General features: G+C 43.9%; 1 protein-coding gene across 1 annotated transcript; it reads left to right on the top strand.

Annotated features, from left to right (window-relative positions):
• Positions 1-928: 928 nt before the first annotated feature.
• ccnh (cyclin H) lies at positions 929-21302 on the top strand. The gene is made up of 10 exons (XM_079518946.1): positions 929-1052; positions 3075-3203; positions 4249-4371; positions 4900-4973; positions 6149-6362; positions 6841-7004; positions 7202-7272; positions 8056-8158; positions 19671-19734; positions 20583-21302. Exons 2-10 carry the CDS (start codon positions 3096-3098, stop codon positions 20607-20609), a joined length of 948 nt encoding a protein of 315 aa, XP_079375072.1. The 5' UTR covers positions 929-1052; positions 3075-3095; the 3' UTR covers positions 20610-21302.
• The last annotated feature ends 1028 nt before the right edge of the window (positions 21303-22330 follow it).

Below are 22330 nucleotides of genomic sequence, written 5' to 3'. Positions count from 1 at the left end.
TTATTTATATAGCACCTTTCAAATGTGCATTACAAAGTGCTTTACATCTAGAAAATAGCAGAAATGCAGCAGAATACATTTCAATTATGTTATGCTTTAGCTATTGAAAAATAGCAGATCTACAAGCTCGTAGCGCGCCACCGAGCGGTTTTGAAAAACCGAATAACGACTGACATAGAAACATAGCTTTTTCAGAAAACTGTCAGGATGTAGAAGACATTTTTAGAAACTGATCTCAGGTCAAAATGGGATAAGCAGCTAGGGGAGGAACAAACACATCTAAAGTATTAGATTAGCAGTGAAGGCTAATCTATAAAAGTGTGTTTTCAAAAGGGATTTAAAACAGGACACTGATTCACCGATTATTTGCAGGGTTATATCTGCCGATTCTGAAAACTGTTAATACTTCAATGAATCAATGAATCAATGAATCAATCAATCAATCAATCAATCAATCAACAAACAGATGTAAAAAATAAATGTAAAATTTGCCACAGACACATTTGAGAAATGTTTTTGTAGATCTGCTATTTTCTAAATATTTGATGCTTGTAGATCTGCTATTTTCTAATTATTTGTATACATTTAGAACTATTGAAATGGGACTTTCTGCATAAGCTGAGTGAGTACTTTATAAGTACATTTTGATACAATACCTTTGTACTTTTTACTCAAGTAAATGTAAATGTTGAATTCCGGACCTGTACTAGTTTTAGGGCGTAGAGAGTATTTCTATATTTGCAATATTGATATTTTTAGTCATAACAAAATGTGAACTGTACCTTTTCCACCGTGGACAATATCCAGGGTGCTCATCCTGTTTTCACCAGCAGGGGGAGACAAATCACCGTCCAATGGGCACACGCACACACCTCCTTACGGCCTCTGCGTAAAACTACAAACGTCATCATTAAGGGACGATGTTAAGAGGACGTAGAAGGTGTGCGACACACACACACACACAGCGGTCCGTGCATGATTTAAAGACAACATTTAAATGACTGATCTGTATTTAATGTAAACAGTGGTTTGATTCTGCGCTCATCAGAGAGGTGAGTCCATCTGTTGTTACAGCAGCGAGCCCTAGAGGACCCAGAACCGGAGCTTTATCCTCCTCCAGTGAGCCAGTAGAGCTCTGTTAGGATGTCTGATCATTCATAATGTAAACTCTATCACAGCCATAGATCTGTTGCACCCGCTCCTGGTTGCAATGATGATTTCCTGTTTTTTAGCTATAAAGAAGTTTATATTTGTACGTCTCTAAATGTTATGATGAATTGAACAAGGTGGACCCTCTTGTAAACAAGTGTAATGCTTTATGGTGTCGTCCACTCACAGTTAACAGTTTTTGTATTGAGTTGTGCTTGAAAAATCAATTAAACATGTGCCGCATAAAATGTGATAAATGTTTGTACTCACGTCTCACATGAAATGATTCCAATGACGTGCAGTGATCTTATTATACGTGTATTCTGAGATATTGTCCTCTAGTTTCACACCAGGTGAAAGTTCTGCCACAAAACGTGTATTTACTCAAATATCTCCACTTTTCACCGCATTCGCACACGGACACCTTTCACTCCGTCCGGGCAAAGAGGACCAAAGAGGACTGAATTTACCAAAACCTTCCTCTGGTCACCACAAACGTCATCACCGATTGACCAGGGAAGCACCGATGTTTGGGGCAATTCATTGGCAGGTGCGCTGCGACAGGTGCTGGGTAATTAATCACACCACCTGCCAATTGTGTGCCCCAAACCAGTGTTGATTTCGTCGACTAAAACTAAACGAAAAATGTTCGACGGCTACCTTTTTTCACGGAGGAAAACTAAATTAAAACGTAGCTATGAGGACTAAAACTAAGACTAAATATACTGACAATTTCGTCAACAAATAAAAACTAGACTAAAATGTTAGGAAGGGACTAGTGGACAAGAGATCCAGTTTAAGTCATTTTACACTTGGTTGGATGCTGAAAATAGCAGATCTACAAGCTCACGCGTCGCTTGTAGATCAGCTATTTTCAGCTAGTGTAAAATCAGCCAATAGGACGGCATCAAGGCCCGCCAAAATACATTTTAGTTGACTAAATCAACCGTAGATTTAGTCGACTAAAACTAGACTAACACTAAAACATTCCAGGTGACTAAAATGTGACTAAAACGAAATAAACTATTCAAGAGACTAAATAAACTATTCAAGAGACTAAAACTAAAACTAGCTGCCATAAACAACTCTGCTCTGCTCGCGCAGGTTCTGAATACTTAACAAGTACTGAATACTTAACAAGTACTGAATACTTAACAAGTACTGAATACTTAACAAGTACTGAATACTTAACAAGTACTGAAACTGAATACTTTACAAGTACTGAAACTGAATACTTTACAAGTACTGAAACTGAATACTTTACAAGTACTGAATACTTAACAAGTACTGAAACTGAATACTTTACAAGTACTGAACCTGAATACTTTACAAGTACTGAATACTTAACAAGTACTGAAACTGAATACTTTACAAGTACTGAACCTGAATACTTTACAAGTACTGAATACTTAACAAGTACTGAAACTGAATACTTTACAAGTACTGAAACTGAATACTTTACAAGTACTGAAACTGAATACTTTACAAGTACTGAAACTGAATACTTTACAAGTACTGAATACTTAACAAGTACTGAAACTGAATACTTTACAAGTACTGAAACTGAATACTTAACAAGTACTGAATACTTAACAAGTACTGAAACTGAATACTTTACAAGTACTGAAACTGAATACTTTACAAGTACTGAAACTGAATACTTTACAAGTACTGAATACTTTACAAGTACTGAAACTGAATACTTTACAAGTACTGAAACTGAATACTTTACAAGTACTGAAACTGAATACTTAACAAGTACTGAATACTTAACAAGTACTGAAACTGAATACTTTACAAGTACTGAATACTTTCTGAAACGTCTGCGGGAAGAAAGTAATCTGGGAAATTCTCTTCCGGGTCGGGGGGGGGGGGACTGCGGCCGTGACATCATATTGGTTCTGAAACTTCTGATTGGTCCTCAGGAGTAGGAGGGAGGAGCCACCATGTTTCACAACAGCTCTCACCGGAAGTTCTGGATCTTCGACAGCGAAGAGAGTCTGGAGAGAGTGAGACAGGACGCCAACCACAAGTACTGCAGCACCATGCTGAGGGTGAGACAGGTTTAATACCACCATGCTGAGGGTGAGACAGGTTGAATACCACCATGCTGAGGGTGAGACAGGTTGAATACCACCATGCTGAGGGTGAGACAGGTTGAATACCGCCATGCTGAGGGTGAGACAGGTTGAATACCGCCATGCTGAGGGTGAGACAGGTTGAATACCGCCATGCTGAGGGTGAGACAGGTTTAATACCACCATGCTGAGGGTGAGACAGGTTTAATACCACCATGCTGAGGGTGAGACAGGTTGAATACCACCATGCTGAGGGTGAGACAGGTTGAATACCGCCATGCTGAGGGTGAGACAGGTTGAATACCGCCATGCTGAGGGTGAGACAGGTTTAATACCACCATGCTGAGGGTGAGACAGGTTTAATACCACCATGCTGAGGGTGAGACAGGTTTAATACCACCATGCTGAGGGTGAGACAGGTTGAATACCGCCATGCTGAGGGTGAGACAGGTTGAATACCGCCATGCTGAGGGTGAGACAGGTTGAATACCACCATGCTGAGGGTGAGACAGGTTGAATACCACCATGCTGAGGGTGAGACAGGTTGAATACCACCATGCTGAGGGTGAGACAGGTTGAATACCGCAATGCTGAGGGTGAGACAGGTTGAATACCACCATGCTGAGGGTGAGACAGGTTGAATACCGCCATGCTGAGGGTGAGACAGGTTGAATACCACCATGCTGAGGGTGAGACAGGTTGAAGAGAGTCTGGAGAGAGTGAGACAGGTTTACTAGAGTCTGGAGAGAGTGAGACAGGTTTACTAGAGGCTGGAGAGAGTGAGACAGGTTTAATATGTACCGCCAAGTTGCCTTTATTTAAATAATCCGTTGCTTTGATGAACCACAATGAGAATGTAATAAAATGTATGTACATAATAATTGCGTGTGTGTGCGTGCCTGCGTGTGTGCGTGCGTTTCTGCGTGCGTGCATGTCTGTGTGTGCATGTGCGTGCGTGCGTGCATGTCTGTGTGTGCGTGCGTGCGTGCGTGCGTGCGTGTGTGTGTGTGTGTGCGTGCAGCCTGGGGTGAGTGAAGCCCTCTTCTTGTCCTCCTCAGAGGAAGATGTTCTGTTCAGACATTATGAGAGGAGGTTACTGGAGTTCTGCAACGCTTTTAAACCCGTCATGCCCAAAGCTGTGGTGGTACGTTGTTGTTGTTGTTCAGTGATCAGTAATGTAAACAGGTTGTTGTTGTTGTTCAGTGATCAGTAATGTAAACAGGTTTTCAATGTAATGAGTCCCGGGATGCAGGTATGGTCTTTTAGAAATTAGTCCCACTTCAACGATGTTAGGAGTCATATTTTGCCATTTTTACAGAAGAAGAAATGATTATTATAACTAAAGCTAGCAAAATAAACTAGGATAAAAACAGTACAGTAGTACAGTAGTACATCCTGTGGATGTAGAGGTCGTTGTTTTATTGCATCCCTCAACTATAAACTGTGTTTTGGGATGCAGAATGCACACTATTTTAATCCCGTAGTAGTAGTAGTAGTAGTAGTAGTAGTAGTATTGTTGTTCCTCTATCCATTTTCAACCGCTTATCCGTACTCTGGTCACGGGGGCAACAGTTCCACCAGAGTAAGCAAATCATGTGATATTCATGTTCCAGGGTTCAGCCCTCATGTAATAATGTGATATTCATGTAATAATGTGATATTCATGTTCCAGGGTTCAGCCCTCATGTATTTCAGGAGGTTCTATCTCAACAATTCAGTCATGGAGCATCACCCCAGGATTATAATGTAAGTATTACTACTATATTACTAATTCTATCATCGATTTAAGTCTGCCTAGTCTTCAGAAGCATTCATACTTTAACCACGCGGTAGTGAGTCGACTATTTAGTATTGAGTCGCTAACATTGGCACGGTGTTCAATCCAGCTCAGTCGGAGCCGTAATACTGAGAAAAACGTCTGTAAAGATCGGAGCTCCCATAGCACTGTGCGGGCGGCCATCTTGGACAGGCTCCATAGCACTGTGCGGGCGGCCATCTTGGACAGGCTCCATAGCACTGTGCGGGTGGCCATCTTGGACAGGCTCCATAGCACTGTGCGGGCGGCCATCTTGGGCAGGCTCCATAGCACTGTGCGGGCGGCCATCTTGGACAAGCTCCATAGCACTGTGCGGGCGGCCATCTTGGACAAGCTCCATAGCACTGTGCGGGCGGCCATCTTGGACAGGCTCCATAGCACTGTGCGGGCGGCCATCTTGGACAAGCTCCATAGCACTGTGCGGGCGGCCATCTTGGACAGGCTCCATAGCACTGTGCGGGCGGCCATCTTGGACAGGCTCCATAGCACTGTGCGGGCGGCCATCTTGGATAGACTCCATAGCACTGGGAGGGCGGCCATTTTGGATAGACTCCATAGCACTGTGAGGGCATTTTTGGGATTTCATGAAAAACACGTTAACTAAGTCCATGGCGGTCAATGAGCTAACATGATTTTAACATGTTTTCTAACAGGCTAATGTGTTGTTTTAATGTGTTATTTTTTAATGTTTTTAATGTGTTATTTTAACATGTTTTATAACAGGTTAGCGTGTGCCTACCTGGCCTGTAAGGTGGATGAGTTCATGTTAATAATAACATGTTATTCCAGGTTAGCATGTGCCTACCTGGCGTGTAAGACATGTTAACATGTTATTCCAGGTTAGCGTGTGCCTACCTGGCCTGTAAGGTGGATGAGTTCATGTTAATAATAACATGTTATTCCAGGTTAGCGTGTGCGTACCTGGCGTGTAAGACATGTTAACATGTTATTCCAGGTTAGCGTGTGCCTACCTGGCGTGTAAGACATGTTAACATGTTATTCCAGGTTAGCGTGTGCCTACCTGGCGTGTAAGACATGTTAACATGTTATTCCAGGTTAGCGTGTGCGTACCTGGCGTGTAAGACATGTTAACATGTTATTCCAGGTTAGCGTGTGCCTACCTGGCCTGTAAGGTGGATGAGTTCAACGTGTCCAGCGCTCAGTTCGGGGGGAACCTGGTCCACGAGACTCCTGCAGGACAGGAGCAGATCATGGAGCAGATCCTGGAGTACGAACTGCTTCTGATCCAACAGCTGACCTTCCACCTGGTCATCCACACCCCCTACAGGCCTATGGAGGGTCTCCTGATCGACATGAAGGTACAATATACACCTTATAGACCTATGGAGGGTCTCCTGATCGACATGAAGGTACAATATACACCCTATAGACCTATGGAGGGTCTCCTGATCGACATGAAGGTACAATATACACCCTATAGACCTATGGAGGGTCTCCTGATCGAAATGAAGGTACAATATAGACCTATGGAGGGTCTCCTGATCGACATGAAGGTAACATTAACACCCTATAGAGTATAGACCTATGGAGGGTCTCCTGATAGACATGAAGGTAACATTAACACCCTATAGACCCATGGAGGGTCTCCTGATCGACATGAAGGTAAAATATACACCTTATAGACCTATGGAGGGTCTCCTGATAGACATGAAGGTAACATTAACACCCTATAGACCCATGGAGGGTCTCCTGATCGACATGAAGGTAAAATATACACCTTATAGACCCGTTATTGTTTGGTCTTTAGACTAAGTTATATTGTTATTATTTATTCAGACTAGGTTTCCTGTCCTGGAGAGCCCAGAGTCTTTGAGACGAAGCGCTGACGACTTCCTGACGCGTGCGTCCCTGACGGACGCTGGGCTGCTGTTCCCTCCGGCGCAGATCGCCCTGGCGGCCATCTTGAACAGCGCCTCCAGGGCGGGGCTTAACATGGAAACGTAGGTCTCGGCACGCACGCACGCAACGCAACGCAATGCACGCACGCACGCAACGCACGCACGCAACGCAACGCAATGCACGCACGCACGCACGCACGCACGCATGATTCCGTGCTTTCACATGACATGAAGCCTCACATGGTTAATGTTCTTATTAACCCCATAGTTACCGTAATGTTTGTTTGTTAACCCCGTAGTTACCTGACAGAATGTCTGGCGCTGAAAGACGACAGAGAGACTCTGACCAAGCTGTACGACGCCATGAGACGTGAGTTCTCCTATTGTTCAACCTATTGTTCAACCTATTGTTCAACCTATTGTTCAACCTATTGTTCCTATTGTATCATACAAGTTAAACCTATTGTTCCTATTGTATCATACAAGTTAAACCTATTGTTCCTATTGTATCACACAAGTTAAACCTATTGTTCCTATTGTATCATACAAGTTAAACCTATTGTTCCTATTGTATCATACAAGTTAAACCTATTGTTCCTATTGTATCACACAAGTTAAACCTATTGTTCCTATTGTTCCTATTATTATTAACAACAACATATGAACGTAAAGCTGATGTTTCTACAGGAAACATATTCATAATTCTACGTTGTTTTTTTTATTTAAATTTTATTTTGCAACCCCTTTTTCATCCAGTGTCAATAATCTAATGTAATCATGGGTTAGGGTTAACACTTAATAATAATGATGAAGTATTGTTGTGTTTCTAACAGGAATGACCATCCTGATGAAGTATTGTTATGTTTCTAACAGGAATGACCATCCTGATGAATTATTGTTATGTTTCTAACAGGAATGACTATCCTGATGAAGTATTGTTGTGTTTCTAACAGGAATGACCATCCTGATGAAGTATTGTTATGTTTCTAACAGGAATGACCATCCTGATGAAGTATTGTTGTGTTTCTAACAGGAATGACCATCCTGATGAAGTATTGTGATGTTTCTAACAGGAATGACCATCCTGATGAATTATTGTTATGTTTCTAACAGGAATGACAATCCTGATGAAGTATTGTTGTGTTTCTAACAGGAATGACCATCCTGATGAAGAAATACGAGCCTCCTAAAGTCGAGGACGTGAATGTTTACAAAGTGAAGCTGGAGAGGATCCACGCAACCAACCCCAACACACAGTATGAACTGTTATTATTAGTATTATCCATCAGGCGCCCCGGCTGGCCAGGGGGAGGTAGTTTAGAAACCAGGATTACTGCATGTTTTTGTGAGAGTAACTACCCTAGGGGACACGGGGAGAACATATGGGGGTACCTACCCTAGGGGACACGGGGAGAACATGTGAGGGTACCTACCCTAGGGGACACGGGGAGAACATGTGGGGGTACCTACCCTAGGGGACACGGGGAGAACATGTGAGGGTACCTACCCTAGGGGACACGGGGAGAACATGTGAGGGTACCTACCCTAGGGGACACGGGAGAACATGTGAGGGTACCTACCCTAGGGGACACGTGGAGAACATGTGGGGGTACCTACCCTAGGGGACACGGGGAGAGCATGTGAGGGTACCTACCCTAGGGGACACGGGGAGAACATGTGAGGGTACCTACCCTAGGGGAGTGTTTCCCAACCTGTGTGCCGCGGCACTTTACTGTGCCGTTTGATGTGTCCAGGTGTGCCGCCTGATTTGACCGAAAATAACACTAACCCTCCCCCGAAAGCAATCGTTGTTGTTATCACACGTCTAACCATTAGACGTGTTGTTGTTGTCACACGTCTAACCATTAGACGTGTTGTTGTTGTCACACGTCTAACCATTAGACGTGCGATAACGACGGAACAATAGACTCTAACGACCCTCTGCCATTGAAATGTTAATGCTAAAGAGATGCATCCAGAAGACGCTACATTTCGCCCCCTCCAGTAAGACTGGAGCGCACGTAGACAGCAGACACATACAGTCCTACATGTCCCGACCCAAACACTGAGGAGGTAAAGTAAACGTGACGTTGTTGTGATTAAACATAATGTGCCACGAAAAATAGCTGTATCCTCCACAGAAGAGCAGTGATGCCTGATTTATTCTTCGTCGTACACGTACATTTGGATAATGGTAATGGAGATATTGTAAAAGTTGTCACTTTATTAATCCCCCAAGGTTTTTTTATTCAATAAAGTCTAAAATAAATGAACTTTCCCAACACTGTATATATATATATATATATATATATATATATATATATACACACACACATACATACACATATGTATATAGATAGGCCTATACACCGTATATCTAGGTGTGCCCTGAGATTTTTAGGCTATGAAAAGTGTGCCCTGGGACAAAAAAGGTTGGGAAACACTGCCCTAGGGGACACGGGGAGAACATGTGAGGGTACCTACCCTAGGGGACACGGGGAGAACATGTGAGGGTACCTACCCTAGGGGACACGGGGAGAACATGTGAGGGTACCTACCCTAGGGGACACGGGGAGAACATGTGAGGGTACCTACCCTAGGGGACACGGGGAGAACATGCAAACTCCACACAGAAAGGCTCTCCTAATGGTACCAACATCATGTTATCTCTCCTAATGGTACCACATCATGTTATCTCTCCTAATGGTACCAACATCATGTTATCTCTCCTAATGGTACCAACATCATGTTATCTCTCCTAATGGTACCAACATCATGTTATCTCTCCTAATGGTACCAACATCATGTTATCTCTCCTAATGGTACCACATCATGTTATCTCTCCTAATGGTACCGACACCATGTTATCTCTCCTAATGGTACGACATCATGTTATCTCTCCTAATGGTACCGACACCATGTTATCTCTCCTAATGGTACCCACACCATGTTATCTCTCCTAATGGTACCGACACCATGTTATCTCTCCTAATGGTACCGACATCATGTTCTCTCTCCTAATGGTACCGACACCATGTTATCTCTCCTAATGGTACCGACATCATGTTATCTCTCCTAATGGTACCGACACCATGTTATCTCTCCTAATGGTACCGACATCATGTTATCTCTCCTAATGGTACCGACATCATGTTATCTCTCCTAATGGTACCGACATCATGTTATCTCTCCTAATGGTACCGACATCATGTTATCTCTCCTAATGGTACCGACACCATGTTATCTCTCCTAATGGTACCGACACCATGTTATCTCTCCTAATGGTACCGACACCATGTTATCTCTCCTAATGGTATCGACATCATGTTATCTCTCCTAATGGTACCGACATCATGTTATCTCTCGTAATGGTACCGACATCATGTTATCTCTCCTAATGGTACCGACACCATGTTATCTCTCCTAATGGTACCGACACCATGTTATCTCTCCTAATGGTATCGACATCATGTTATCTCTCCTAATGGTACCGACACCATGTTATCTCTCCTAATGGTACCGACATCATGTTCTCTCTCCTAATGGTACCGACATCATGTTATCTCTCCTAATGGTACCGACATCATGTTATCTCTCCTAATGGTACCGACATCATGTTATCTCTCCTAATGGTACCGACACCATGTTATCTCTCCTAATGGTACCAACGACATCGCATCCAATGACAACAAGAACATATTTAGAGTTTTGTTCAGTATACGAAGTGTTTTATTTATTGATCCTCTGGTTTTGTATTCAAGATGCAAAACGTTCGCCAGTATAAAACAATAAGGTAATAAGACAATGGCCTCAGGTATAAAACAATAAGGTAATAAGACAATAGCCTCAGGTAGAAAACAATAAGGTAATAAGACAATAGCCTCAGGTAGAAAACAATAAGGTAATAAGACAATAGCCTCAGGTAGAAAACAATAGGGCATAGCAGTGGGAGTGGGTTTCTGATCCACTGAAAAATCTGCCATTCCTTTTTTTCCCATAGAGATTTACACAAATATTTATATCAGTTATTTTAAGCCTAGCCTGAGGTTTCTGGTCTAGAGGGGCGTGTCTAGAGGGGCCTGGTCTAGAGTGGGCGTGGTCTAGAGGGGCGGGGTCTAGAGGGGCGCGGTCTACAGGAGCAGGTCTACAGGGGCGGGATCTAGACGGGGGTGGTCTAGATGGGCGGGTCGCGGTTGAGATTTCCGGCATCCCTGATTGGATCTCACCGATCTGTCCGTCAGCCCTGGGCTAATTCTGTCCTTCTGGCGCCGACATGGCCTTTCGACGTCTGTATTAATATCAATTAAGTCTGTATTAATATCAATTAATTACGGCGAACATCTTTGTCCTTTACGCGGGTCAGAACACTCCCGTTTCAGTCCGGTAAAAAAATAATAAAAATAAAAAACGGAAATGGAAAATCCGCTGGTCTTAAAAACCAAAAAAATAAGTTTGTTTTTGCAAATGATTTATCGATAAACACGATAAACGGTATTTCACTTACAAAAATTATGTTTTGGCTGAATTAAAATGACAACCGTGAGACATGTCACATAGCAGATTTCTACTTCCTGACTCGGCTTTCAAACTAAGAGCCTCGCCCATCGAGATAAAATGCATGGAGGGCTGCGCCACTCTTCAGCCACCACTAGATGGCGGTCAAAGAGTTAAAATATAATTGATATACATATTTTTGTAAATCTATGGGGGGGGGGGGGGGGGGGGGGGGGATGAATGGCAGATTTTTCAGTGCCCCCCCCCCCCCCCCCAAATCTATAAGGTAATATGGTAATAGTCTCAGTATAAAACAATAAGGTAGAATATAGTAATAAAGTAATACAATAATAAGGTAATCAGTCTCGGGTACAAATCAATACAAAAAGGAAACGTCGGCGACATGAAAGACAGACAGCAAGTTACATCATCATTCAGTGGAGTAGGAGGGAGGGGGGTACATGTGGGCATGGGAGGAGCTGAAGTGATGATGCAGAAAACCGGACACGCCCCCTCCCCCCTCCTGGCTTAAAGGGACATTGTGTGAAGTTTGTCGGAGCAGCATATGATCGTCACAGGTTAGCATTAGCAACACATGCTAACGGTTTAAGACCTAAACCACACTGGTTGCAGGTTAGCATTAGCAACACATGCTAACGGTTTGAGCCCAAACCACACTGGTTACAGGTTAGCATTAGCAACACATGCTAACGGTTTAAAACCCAAACCACACTGGTTACAGGTTAGCATTAGCAACACATGCTAACGGTTTAAGACGGTTTGACCCGTTGGTGGGGTTTGGACTGTTCAGCTGATCCTGTGTTACAAACACCTTATTTACATCTGTAGGAGGCGGAGCCTAAAAAGGTACGATATCAACAAGCAAAGCAGCATTACGTAGAAAAGATCCATCTAGAGAGGCTACACGCTCATTAGCATACTTAACGAGAGGCTACACGCTCATTAGCATAATTAACTAGAGGCTACACGGTAATTAACATAATGGTCATTAAACCGGTAATTATACAGCGGAGTATTGCTAGAGGTGGTTGTGGGCGTGGTTAAGAGGCTGTGGGCGTGGTTAAGAGGTGGTTGTGTGTGTGTGTGTGTGTGTGTGTGTGTGTGTGTGTGTGTGTGTGTGTGTGTGTGTGTGTGTGTGTGTGTGTGTGTGTGTGTGTGTGTGTGTGTGTGTGTGTGTGTGTGTGTGTGTGTGTGTGTGTGTGTGTCGTGTGCGCAGTCCGCGAAAATATCTGGCGTGTGCAGATTTTCTCCAGCGTCTCCATTTGGGTAACAACTTTTGAAATGGAATCGTTAAGTTTGAATTGTGATTTATTTTATTTTAGGTGTTTTTTCAGATTTATTAAAAAAAAATCATGACAGTAAGACAGAAAATGTTCTATTATAAAAAAGCAAAGTAACTTCGGGGCAAAATCACAATAAATCACAATGTAGCCTAATAGTAAACAGTAAATGGTAAATAGTAAATTCCACACACAGACGTGCTCGGCTTAGCTCGGCCGCTAACCGTGTCGGTCAGTGAGATGCTACGATAGAAGACGGTTTAGAATGTTGTCGGTCGGTCGGCGAGGTCGGGTGTCATGCGTTAAAAGTCAGCGAGGTCGTTAACGAGGTCGTTAAAAGAGTTCCCTGATGAGGTCTGAAAGGCTTCGATGCTTTGGATTGTCCCGCGACCGTTTCACAGGACCTCTAGACGTCTAGCGACCGTTTCACAGGACCTCTAGACGTCTAGCGACCGTTTCACAGGACCTCTAGACGTCTAGCGACCGTTTCACAGGACCTCTAGACGTCTAGCGACCGTTTCAGGTCATCTGCGAGTCCGGAGTCGCCTTTGGGGTTTGAGTAAACGGTCACGCCTTCCTCCTCCTCCTACTACTACTAGTTAGTGAATAACGTACAGATTTATTTAACTAGTGAAGCAGTGGAAAAACATTTGAAATGTATTTTGCGTTTGTCTAAAATACAACTGAAGAGGCATCAAATACCAAGTGACGAACGGACATCTTTGTAGATAATAAAAGTCTAATAAAATCTTCCATAACGGAATCGTGTTTTGGCAAGAGCGTTTTTACCCCGACGACCGCCACTCAAAGTGGCTACTGGCCAATCACAGCACCTCCTTCACTCAACGCGTGGCTACTGGCCAATCACAGCACCTCCTTCACTCAACGCGTGGCTACTGGCCAATCACAGCACCTCCTTCACTCAACGCATGGCTACTGGCCAATCATAGCGCCTCCTTCACACAACGCGTGGCTACTGGCCAATCACATCGCTGTCCTTCACTCAACGCGTGGCTACTGGCCAATCACAGTGGCTCCTTCACTCAACCGCGAAAGGCCATTCCGCACTCGCCACCTCCTTGACGGAGGTAACGATGACGCCAAAAAAAGTCTGCTTCCCATTGGCTGTCGTCCCGTGTCATCGCCAAGACCTACTTACATTACACTGTCCAATCGCGTTGTCACAACGCAGCGACACGAGTAGAGATGTCCCGATACTGTATCGGTATCGGAAAAGTCTCGGATCAGCCCTTATTTGTCATATCGGGTCATATTGGTATCGGTGAATATGCCAGTCTAACCAAGGAAGGGGTCGACACTATGCCAGTCTAACCAGCGATCCCACACAAGGGTAAGGAAGGGGTTGACACTATGCCAGTCTAACCAGCGATCCCACACAGGGGTAAGGGGTTGACACTATGCCAGTCTAACCAGCGATCCCACACAGGGGTAAGGGGTCGACACTATGCCAGTCTAACCAGTGATCCCACACAGGGGTAAGGGGTCGACACTATGCCAGTCTAACCAGTGATCCCACACAGGGGTAAGGGGTCGACACTATGCCAGTCTAACCAGTGATCCCACACAGGGGTAAGGAAGGGGTTGACACTATGCCAGTCTAACCAGTGATCCCACACAGGGGTAAGGAAGGGGTCGACACTATGCCAGTCTAACCAGTGATCCCACACAAGGGTAAGGAAGGGGTTGACACTATGCCAGTCTAACCAGCGATCCCACACAGGGGTAAGGGGTTGACACTATGCCAGTCTAACCAGCGATCCCACACAGGGGTAAGGGGTCGACACTATGCCAGTCTAACCAGTGATCCCACACAGGGGTAAGGGGTCGACACTATGCCAGTCTAACCAGTGATCCCACACAGGGGTAAGGGGTCGACACTATGCCAGTCTAACCAGTGATCCCACACAGGGGTAAGGAAGGGGTTGACACTATGCCAGTCTAACCAGTGATCCCACACAGGGGTAAGGAAGGGGTCGACACTATGCCAGTCTAACCAGTGATCCCACACAGGGGTAAGGAAGGGGTTGACACTATGCCAGTCTAACCAGCGATCCCACACAGGGGTAAGGGGTTGACACTATGGCAGGTAAATCAAATGTTGGGACATGTGGAGTTTGCTTTAGAGTTGCCCCAAACTGCAAGTGCACATTTGAGTGAGGAGTCTGCTATAAACACAACACCAGGTATATAGCTAGATAGCTATAAACACGACATGAGATCACGACACTGGTATCGGTATCGGCTAACGCAGAAATTGAGGTATCGGGATCGGATCGGAAGTGAAAAAAGTGTATCGAGACACTTTTACCTCAAGGTCGTAACGCGTTTGGTCTGTCCAGCCTTCGTTAGGACTAACACGACCCAGTCGGCCGACGGCTGCCACCGTTTTATATTTAAGTTGACGAATAATTGCCGCAGAATTAATTGTGATTAATGATTTTTAATTGTTTTGTTTTTTTGCGTTGAACCCTGGAAGATGTTTACAATTTGTATTCAATCACAAACTGCTAACTTGTAATAATAACTCAAAGGAACTAATGTTCAGAAACCAGTCTGTCTCATAGGAGGGCTGTGGGCAGTTCAGAAACCAGTCTGTCTCATAGGAGGGCTGTGGGCAGTTCAGAAACCAGTCTGTCTCATAGGAGGGCTGTGGGCAGTTCAGAAACCAGTCCGTCTCATAGGAGGGCTGTGGGCAGTTCAGAAACCAGTCTGTCTCATAGGAGGGCTGTGGGCAGTTCAGAAACCAGTCTGTCTCATAGGAGGGCTGTGGGCGGTTCAGAAACCAGTCTGTGTCATAGGAGGGCTGTGGGCGGTTCAGAAACCAGTCTGTCTCATAGGAGGGCTGTGGGCAGTTCAGAAACCAGTCTGTCTCATAGGAGGGCTGTGGGCAGTTCAGAAACCAGTCTGTCTCATAGGAGGGCTGTGGGCAGTTCAGAAACCAGTCTGTCTCATAGGAGGGCTGTGGGCAGTTCAGAAACCAGTCTGTCTCATAGGAGGGCTGTGGGCAGTTCAGAAACCAGTCTGTGTCTCATAGGAGGGCTGTGGGCGGTTCAGAAACCAGTCTGTGTCTCATAGGAGGGCTGTGGGCGGTTCAGAAACCAGTCTGTCTCATAGGAGGGCTGTGGGCAGTTCAGAAACCAGTCTGTGTCATAGGAGGGCTGTGGGCAGTTCAGAAACCAGTCTGTGTCATAGGAGGGCTGTGGGCAGTTCAGAAACCAGTCTGTGTCATATGAGGGCTGTGGGCGGTTCAGAAACCAGTCTGTGTCTCATAGGAGGGCTGTGGGCAGTTCAGAAACCAGTCTGTGTCATAGGAGGGCTGTGGGCAGTTCAGAAACCAGTCTGTCATAGGAGGGCTGTGGGCGGTTCAGAAACCAGTCTGTGTCATAGGAGGGCTGTGGGCGGTTCAGAAACCAGTCTGTCTCATAGGAGGGCTGTGGGCGGTTCAGAAACCAGTCTGTCTCATAGGAGGGCTGTGGGCAGTTCAGAAACCAGTCTGTGTCTCATAGGAGGGCTGTGGGCGGTTCAGAAACCAGTCTGTGTCTCATAGGAGGGCTGTGGGCGGTTCAGAAACCAGTCTGTCTCATAGGAGGGCTGTGGGCGGTTCAGAAACCAGTCTGTGTCTCATAGGAGGGCTGTGGGCGGTTCAGAAACCAGTCTGTGTCTCATAGGAGGGCTGTGGGCGGTTCAGAAACCAGTCCGTCTCTCACAGGAGGGCTGTGGGCGGTTCAGAAACCAGTCTGTCTCATAGGAGGGCTGTGGGCAGTTCAGAAACCAGTCCGTGTCTCATAGGAGGGCTGTGGGCGGTTCAGAAACCAGTCTGTCTCATAGGAGGGCTGTGGGCAGTTCAGAAACCAGTCTGTGTCTCATAGGAGGGCTGTGGGCGGTTCAGAAACCAGTCTGTGTCTCATAGGAGGGCTGTGGGCGGTTCAGAAACCAGTCTGTCTCATAGGAGGGCTGTGGGCGGTTCAGAAACAAGTCTGTGTCTCATAGGAGGGCTGTGGGCGGTTCAGAAACCAGTCTGTGTCTCATAGGAGGGCTGTGGGCGGTTCAGAAACCAGTCCGTCTCTCATAGGAGGGCTGTGGGCGGTTCAGAAACCAGTCTGTCTCATAGGAGGGCTGTGGGCAGTTCAGAAACCAGTCCGTGTCTCATAGGAGGGCTGTGGGCGGTTCAGAAACCAGTCTCTCATAGGAGGGCTGTGGGCAGTTCAGAAACCAGTCTGTGTCTCATAGGAGGACTGTGGGCGGTTCAGAAACCAGTCTGTCTCATAGGAGGGCTGTGGGCGGTTCAGAAACCAGTCTGTCTCATAGGAGGGCTGTGGGCGGTTCAGAAACCAGTCTGTGTCTCATAGGAGGGCTGTGGGCGGTTCAGAAACCAGTCTGTGTCTCATAGGAGGGCTGTGGGCGGTTCAGAAACCAGTCTGTGTCTCATAGGAGGGCTGTGGGCGGTTCAGAAACCAGTCTGGAGGGCTGTGGGCGGTTCAGAAACCAGTCTGTGTCTCATAGAAGGGCTGTGGGCGGTTCAGAAACCAGTATGTCTCATAGGAGGGCTGTGGGTGGTTCAGAAACCAGTCTGTGTCTCATAGGAGGGCTGTGGGCAGTTCAGAAACCAGTCTGTGTCTCATAGGAGGGCTGTGGGCGGTTCAGAAACCAGTCCGTGTCTCATAGGAGGGCTGTGGGCAGTTCAGAAACCAGTCTGTCTCATAGGAGGGCTGTGGGCAGTTCAGAAACCAGTCTGTGTCTCATAGGAGGGCTGTGGGCAGTTCAGAAACCAGTCTGTGTCTCATAGGAAAGCTGTGGGCAGTTCAGAAACCAGTCTGTCTCATATGAGGGCTGTGGGCAGTTCAGAAACCAGTCTGTCTCATAGGAGGGCTGTGGGCAGTTCAGAAACCAGTCTGTGTCTCATAGGAGGGCTGTGGGCGGTTCAGAAACCAGTCTGTCTCATAGGAGGGCTGTGGGCATTATTATGCCAAAGTAGATTAGTTTTAATTAATTGATTAGGCGATCATGTGATAATTGTGACAGACCTAACGAAGGCTGGACAGTAAAAAGCGTTTGTCTCGCTACGACGTAAAGATCAAAGATCGGCACTGTGGCACGTCGATCGTTGAGGAGGGCACTCCGGAGAGAGGTCGGAGCGCGGCGGCGGTGGTTGCAAGAAAAACAGTCTTTTCATATTTTCATATTTTCCTAGGTCCATGTTGGTAGAAATCAGCGGTCCGTATTACTGTATGGTCCATGTTGGTAGAAATCAGCGGTCCGTATTACTGTATGGTCCATATTGGTAGAAATCAGCGGTCCGTATTACTGTGTGGTCGTTATCCTCATGGAAGGAAAACGTTCTGAAGTCTTTTCTGGGTTTTCGGGGCTTTGGAAGAAAGTGAATTCTTCCTAGACTGTTTTTTCTTCGGTTGTGTAGTGCTTACAGAGTGACGGCCGCACTGCATGCTGGGTACTGTAGTCTTCGGTTGTGTAGTGCTTACAGAGCGGCGGCCGCACTGCATGCTGGGTACTGTAGTCTCCGGTTGTGTAGTGCTTACAGAGCGACGGCCGCACTGCATGCTGGGTACTGTAGTCCGGTTGTGTAGTGCTTACAGAGCGATGGCCGCACTGCATGCTGGGTACTGTAGTCTCCGGTTGTGTAGTGCTTACAGAGCGACGGCCGCACTGCATGCTGGGTACTGTAGTCTTCAGAGTCACATGACCTGGATGGCGGCAGCCAGAGACAGGATGGTGCATTCTGTCCTGAAACACAAAGTACACAATGTTTGAAATACTACTGAAATACTACTGAAATACTACTAAAATACTACTGAAATACTACTTAAATACTACTGAAATACTAATACTACTAAAATACTACTGAAATACTACTAAAATACTACTGAAATATTACTGAAATATTACTAAAATACTACTAAAATACTACTGAAATATTACTAAAATACTACTGAAATACTACTAAAATACTACTAAAATACTACTGAAATATTACTAAAATACTACTGAAATATTACTAAAATACTACTGAAATATTACTAAAATACTACTAAAATACTACTGAAATACTACTGAAATATTACTAAAATACTACTGAAATACTACTGAAATATTACTAAAATACTACTAAAATACTACTGAAATATTACTAAAATACTACTAAAATACTACTGAAATACTACTGAAATAATACTACTGTACTCTGTACTGTAATAATAATAGTACTACTGTACTCTGTACTGTAATAATACTACTACTGTACTCTGTACTGTAATAATACTACTACTGTATTCTGTACTGTAATAATAATATTACTACTGTACTCTGTACTGTAATAATAATATTACTACTGTACTCTACTGTAATAATAATACTACTAATAAAGCTCCAAATTAGTACAAATTTATACATTTATAATGTAATTTACATGAAATGGATACAAACGTTAAAACAATAGGTGTGATGTCATATGAGGTGTGATGTCACATGTGTGATGTCATGACATTGTACCTACATGACAACAGGACTGGTGACAATGACGGGATGATGCTGGTGTCTGGAGGGACGAGGACTTTGTTTTCATGACAACAACACGGTGTCTGGAAGGACGAGGACTTTGTTGTCATGACAACAACACGGTGTCTGGAAGGACGAGGACTTTGTTGTCATGACAACAACACGGTGTCTGGAGGGACGAGGACTTTTTCATGACAACAACACGGTGTCTGGAAGGACGATGACTTTGTTGTCATGACAACAACACGGTGTCTGGAGGGACGAGGACTTTGTTGTCATGACAACATCACGATGTCTGGAGGGACGAGGACTTTGTTGTCATGACAACAGCACGGTGTCTGGAGGGACAGGACTTTGTGACGACACAACAGGCTGACACTCTAAATGAATATATCTGAATATGAATAATAATACTAATAATAAACATAATGTTTTCCAGTAAGAGGAAGAGAGGCTGGGAGGACGACGACCATGTGGCCAAAGAGGCGCGCATAGCAGAGGAGGTGAGGTCACGCATGTTAAACAGGTCTCATGAATATTAAACAGGTCTCATGAATATTAAACACATTGTGAATATTAACCCATATTGGACTGAGGCCGATTCTAAATCCTGACCTAAAGTTAAAAAATACATTTTTGAATACTGTACAGTATTCAAAAATGTATTTTTTAAATAAATATCTGAAGCATCGCTCCACAGGCTGTGGGTCTGTTGGGCAACACTCAATGTTATTTTCCGGTGGGACGTCATCGGAAATGTTCCCCCCCATTTTAGCCGACGAGATGGAAAATCTTAAAACGTGAATAACTCTTGATCTAAATCATTCCGTCCAATTCTAAGCAAAGATGATGTCTTAGACGGCCCATCGCGCTCCCGTCGCTAGTCGTGTTAGAATTAATCTTACCTCCCATTGTCGATCACTAGCCTGCTAATAAGCCAGACCGAATCAGCTGTTGGCAAAATAAAAATTGCCTGCCGGCATGACAGTGTGATTTGAGTCTGGCTTATTAGCCAGGCTAGTCGATCGGCTACATTTAGCTGCTTCAGCCACATCCGGGATAACATCCGGTCCGTCGCTAAAAGTGCTCCGCTGCTATAAACCGCTGGGCTCTGATTTAATGGAATAAATAACCTCTGATTTAATGGATTAAATAACCTCTGATTTAATGGAATAAATAACCTCTGATTTAATGGAATAAATAACCTCTGATTTAATGGAATAAATAACCTCTGATTTAATGGATTAAATAACTCTGGGCGTTCAGGGTGTTAATTAATAATCTTTTCATTTAGTTTGTTGCTCGTTAGCGTGACAGAAGTTAATTAACCACTGTTTTGTTTTGTTTGCAGGAGGAATGGACTGATGAAGATTTATGAAGACAAACATTACAGAAGACGTTTTGTTCAAACATTTACAAATGTATCGATTTGACCTTTGACCTCAGACACTTCAAGTTGATTTGACCTCAGACACTTCAAGTTGATTTGACCTCAGACACTTTAAGTTGCTTGATTCAATATTTAGATATTTGATATTAATTTGATCGTATTAATATGAACCCATTTTAAGGTCAAACTCTGGTTGGAAACACCTGACCGGTTGGTCACCTATACGTCCAGAAACCATCTGGGAAATCACAGACAAAGTAACGTTGCAATCCGTTTATATAGCAGAGGAAATGATTTAATATTGAATCAGGAAATGATTTAATATTGAATCAGGAAATGATTTAATATTGAATCTGGAAATGATTTAATATTGAATCTGAAAATTATTTAATATTGAATCTGAAAATTATTTAATATTGAACTCATTTTAATATTGAATCGAGCTACTTTTGAGCAGCACACAAAGGCCTGAGTTGACGTTAAAACGAACCCAGAAGCGTTTAAAGTTTAAACGATTTAGTTCTTTAAAAGGTTTTATAGAGAGATGGACACACGCACGCGCACACACACACACACACGCACGCGCACGCACACACAATGAGGTCATCTTTCTGTTTCTCACATCCAGAATAATGTTGTTTTGGTTTCATGGTTTAAGTGAATAAAGATATTTTTTCTACACGTTGACAGATGGTGTAAGTGTGAAATACATTCGTTATAAGAGACAGATGGTGTAAGTGTGAAATACATTAGTTATAAGAGACATGCATGTGATCTACAATTAGGTGGTTAGTCCAAACGTATAGTAAGGGCAGAACAGTAAAAAGACTTATCCTGTCCAAGGCCTGAGAGAAAGGGTTAACTCAACATGCAGTGAGTGAGCTCTTGACAGTGTGCTGGCTTGAACTGAACTGACTCTGACCAAACTAATCACCTCATTAACTACCTGGTGAGGCTGCCCAGGTGAGGAGAATTACTAATTAGTCAAAGGAACATTGGTCCCCATTACACATACAAGGCTTAAAGGTAAACTACATAGAAAGTAAACAGCACATGAACACAGCTTCTGAAACATGTATAAGTTATGTTAATTTAGTCTATTGACATGAACACAGCTTCTGGAACATGTATAAGTTATGTTAATTTAGTCTATTGACATGAACACAGCTTCTGGAACATGTATAAGTTATGTTAATTTAGTCTATTGACATGAACACAGCTTCTGGAACATGTATATGTTATGTTAATTTAGTCTATTGACATGAACACAGCTTCTGGAACATGTATAAGTTATGTTAATTTAGTCTATTGACATGAACACAGCTTCTGGAACATGTATACGTTATGTTAATTTAGTCTATTGACATGAACACAGCTTCTGGAACATGTATAAGTTATGTTAATTTAGTCTATTGACATGAACACAGCTTCTGAAACATGTATAAGTTATGTTAATTTAGTCTATTGACATGAACACAGCTTCTGAAACATGTATAAGTTATGCTAATTTAGTCTATTGACATGAACACAGCTTCTGAAACATGTATAAGTTATGTTAATTTAGTCTATTGACATGAACACAGCTTCTGGAACATATATCATTTATATTAATTATTAGTCTATATCTCTGCTGTCTGGGACAAACCACCCAACTACAAAATGTTCATTTTTCAGGAAATGAAGAACACTTTTTAATTATTATTTTTAAA

Source organism: Electrona antarctica (assembly GCF_951216825.1).
Source record: "Electrona antarctica genome assembly, chromosome: 13".
Taxonomy (NCBI): domain Eukaryota; kingdom Metazoa; phylum Chordata; class Actinopteri; order Myctophiformes; family Myctophidae; genus Electrona; species Electrona antarctica.
The sequence above is the reverse complement of the archived record's forward strand: the minus strand, read 5'-3'. Positions and strand labels throughout refer to the sequence as shown.